The 3,335-nt window shown below is 38.1% G+C and overlaps 2 protein-coding genes across 3 annotated transcripts in view; both read right to left on the bottom strand.

Moving 5' to 3' along the window:
* The window catches only part of LOC103147524 (protocadherin gamma-B1-like), a 6,819-nt gene extending 4,906 nt beyond the window's left edge, over positions 1 to 1,913 (bottom strand). The window contains exon 1 of the mRNA XM_007565905.2: positions 5 to 1,913. Within this exon, the coding sequence (XP_007565967.1) occupies positions 5 to 1,599 (1,595 nt within the window). The 5' untranslated portion in view covers positions 1,600 to 1,913. The remainder of the gene's footprint in view (positions 1 to 4) is intronic.
* LOC103147442 (protocadherin gamma-A2-like) overlaps positions 1 to 3,335 on the bottom strand; it is a 101,359-nt gene that overhangs the window by 91,655 nt on the left and 6,369 nt on the right. The gene's annotated exons all lie outside the window — the stretch shown is intronic.

Here is a 3,335-nt window from a genome sequence, read left to right as displayed (position 1 = left end):
CTGCGCTTTAACACAGAACTGGAAATCTTTGATCTGTTCGTAGTCAAAAGAGCGAACTGCATGGATGACTCCACTATCAGCACTAACAGAAATGTAGGAGGAGACTGGCACTCCGTTAACAGAGGAGGCCTCCAAGATATAAGAAACACGAGCATTCTGGTTCCAGTCAGCGTCTGTAGCTTTTACTGTAAATACAGAGACTCCTGGTGTGTTATTTTCTACAATGTAGGCCTCGTAAGAGCTTCTTTCAAAGACAGGAGTGTTATCATTCACATCAGAGATCTGTAAGGTGAGAGTGACGCTGCTGGAGAGGGAGGGTACTCCTTCATCAGAGCATGTCACTGTAATTACGTACTCTGAGTGGTTTTCTCTGTCTAATTCGCTGTCTGTCACCAAACTATAGAAATTATTTGCTAATGATTTCAAATTGAAAGGCATATTCTCATCAATGTAGCACTTTACATTTCCATTTTGTTCCGAGTCTTTGTCTTCGATGTTTATCATTGTGACAACAGTATTTAGTTTTGCATCCTCTGAAATAATGGTGGACTTCGACATTATATGTATTTCTGGTACATTATCATTTTTGTCTTGTATGTCAATAATAATTTTGCAAGAATCCGTGAGTCCTCCTTCATCAGTAGCAAGTAAATGTATTTGATAACTTCTCGACTCTTCAAAATCTGTATTTCCAATTAAAGTTACTTCGCCGTTTTCCTGGTTCACTTTAAACGTTGTCCTCACGTCATCTAATGTGTTTCTAATTGAATATCTTATTTTACTATTGGAACCCTCGTCTGCATCTGAAGCTGTAACTGTAGTAACAATTGTTCCCTGAGGCGAATTTTCAATAACGCTAGCCTTATATATCTGTTGTGTGAAAACTGGAGCATTATCATTAGCGTCTAGCACTGTAATAACAACCAGCATCGTTCCTGACATCTGTGGTTCTCCTCCATCTACAGCTGTTAGCACCAGATTTATCTTTTCCTGTTTTTCTCTGTCTAACGGCTTCTGCAATACCATTTCCAAGTTTTTATTGCCATCAGGATTATTGTGAAGCTTTAACGCAAAATTCTGTGTTGGTTTTAAAGTGTAGCTTTTGAGGTCATTAATTCCAACGTCAAGATCCACAGCTGTCTCTAGAGCAAATTTAGCTCCAGTAACAGCCGATTCACTTATCCTAAAATCAATTTCATTTTTTTCAAATGTCGGCGGATTATCATTAATATCTGTTATCTGGACGGTGACACTATAGAATTCCATCGGATTTTCCAAAATAATCTGAAATTGCAGAGCGCACGGCGTCGTCTTTTTACAGAGCGCCTCTCTGTCAATTTTTTCTTTCACAAGGAGGACCCCCGTTTCTCTGTTGAGCTCGAAGTACTCGTCGCTGTCTCGAGTAAAAATCCGTGCTTTACCTGAAGTCAGACGTTTAATTTCCAGACCTAAATCATGAGCTAAGTTCCCAATCAAAGATCCTTTGGCCATTTCCTCCGGTACAGTGTAGGACACCTGCCCGAGCACAAAGCCGAGGGAGAGGACGAATATGAACAGCGTTACTTGCCTCGTCATTGTTCTATCCGAGTCATATTCCATTGACAAATCCTGATGATTATACTCTTGGCGATGAAGTTGATCTAAATTCAGCTCATGAAGATGGTTTCAAAACCAGCAACATTCACGCAGCAGCGATGATCCGAAAAAGGTCTCAAAAACTCTCAAAGGCTTTAGCGATCCTTTCACGTCGTGTTCTTGCTTTATTATGTCGACCGTGCGGAGGAGACGCTGGAACAAACCCACTGTTTGTTAGACACTGTGGTCAACAGCGGCCCTATGAGTTCAAATGGAAAAACTACACAGATATAAAATGGAGGTCTGGCCAAGATGAAGCAATACTGCTCCTACTACTACTGCGACTACTACTACTACGACTAATAATAATAATAATAATAATAATAAGATTATTATTATTATTATTATTATTATTATGACGATCCATGTTTTCTGTGTAGTTATTTTTTAGGTTTTTCTGTGTTTATTTAGTTCTGTTTCCCCTGTAAGTCTCAGTGTCTGTCCTGTCCTGACTGATCCCAGCTGTGTCTCGTTCCTGTGATTACCCTCCCTGTGTATTTAGTTCCACCTGTTGTCTGTGTTCCTTGTCGGGTCCTTGTCTTTGTCGGCGTCAGTCTGTCAGTGTGTTAGTCGTCACAGTAGAACTGGTTAAGTCCTGTGTCGACGTCAGCTCCAAGTATCAGTCTTAACTCTACAGTTGCTACCGGTGTTAAGCGCTAGCTTGGTTCTCTGCCGTGCTGCCAGTTTACTGGACTGTCGAGCTGTTCATTAAAATTCTTCATTATCATCTTCATCCTGGGTTCTGTCTGCGTTTCTCTCTCACTGCCAAGCCATACAAATCATGACAATTATTATTATTATTATTATTATTATTATAACAACAAAGCCTTAAAATAATCCAAACCTGTGCATTTCAAGTCGCAAAATGCTTTAAGCCTTTAATACACCAATGTTCTTCAACAAAAGAAAAGGTTTTATAAAGAAAAAAAATAGCTAAAAAGTAAATGTATATTAAAGGATTTGATCACTCAAAAATGATAGTAAACAAGTGTATGTCGTTTAATGAGGCATGGAATTAAGCCCCAGTCCCCGAGAAGTATCGTACTGCAACTTTTACTTGCTTATCTACATCAACATACCAGAATGCAATAATTAGGTCTTAAACAAGACTGAAAAATTGTCTGCCTTCTTCCGTAGTAGCTGATCCATATAATCCACGTGTGTTGAATTGGGGACACATCAAAATGTTGCAGGACAGCAACATTCGAAGATGGTTTCGCTGTCCATTGTGCTGAAATGGCCGAGTCCACAATACTAATAGATAATGCAGTCAAGCACGACCATATAGCCTGGAGCAAACTAAAACAAAAGTTCAACATTGAGAGGAAGAATTGGAACTTTTCAGGACTAATCAAACATATTTAAACAAATTAAGATATAACATGACAACTATTTCCTTAAAGGTTATGGGTTAAAAATATTAGTCAAGAAATATTTTTATCTGGATTTATGTGTTACAAAAAATAATCATTCTTTTGTCAAATACCCCACAGCTTTACAAGTGAAAAACAAAACTATGAAGTAAAATGGTAAGTAGCCTTAAAGGATGTAGTGTTTTATCAGATCTATAGGATCCAAGAGCGCTTCACACTAAATTCAGTCACAGGAACCAACAAATGTTCATTGAAAAAAAAAAACTGGCTATTTTAAATTTTAATATTTCGACTGTAAAAAAAAACAAAAAACAAAAAAAAAACAAA

Source organism: Poecilia formosa, unplaced genomic scaffold, assembly GCF_000485575.1.
Source record: "Poecilia formosa unplaced genomic scaffold, Poecilia_formosa-5.1.2 Scaffold183, whole genome shotgun sequence".
Taxonomy (NCBI): domain Eukaryota; kingdom Metazoa; phylum Chordata; class Actinopteri; order Cyprinodontiformes; family Poeciliidae; genus Poecilia; species Poecilia formosa.
This window is presented reverse-complemented; position numbering and strand designations above follow the sequence as displayed.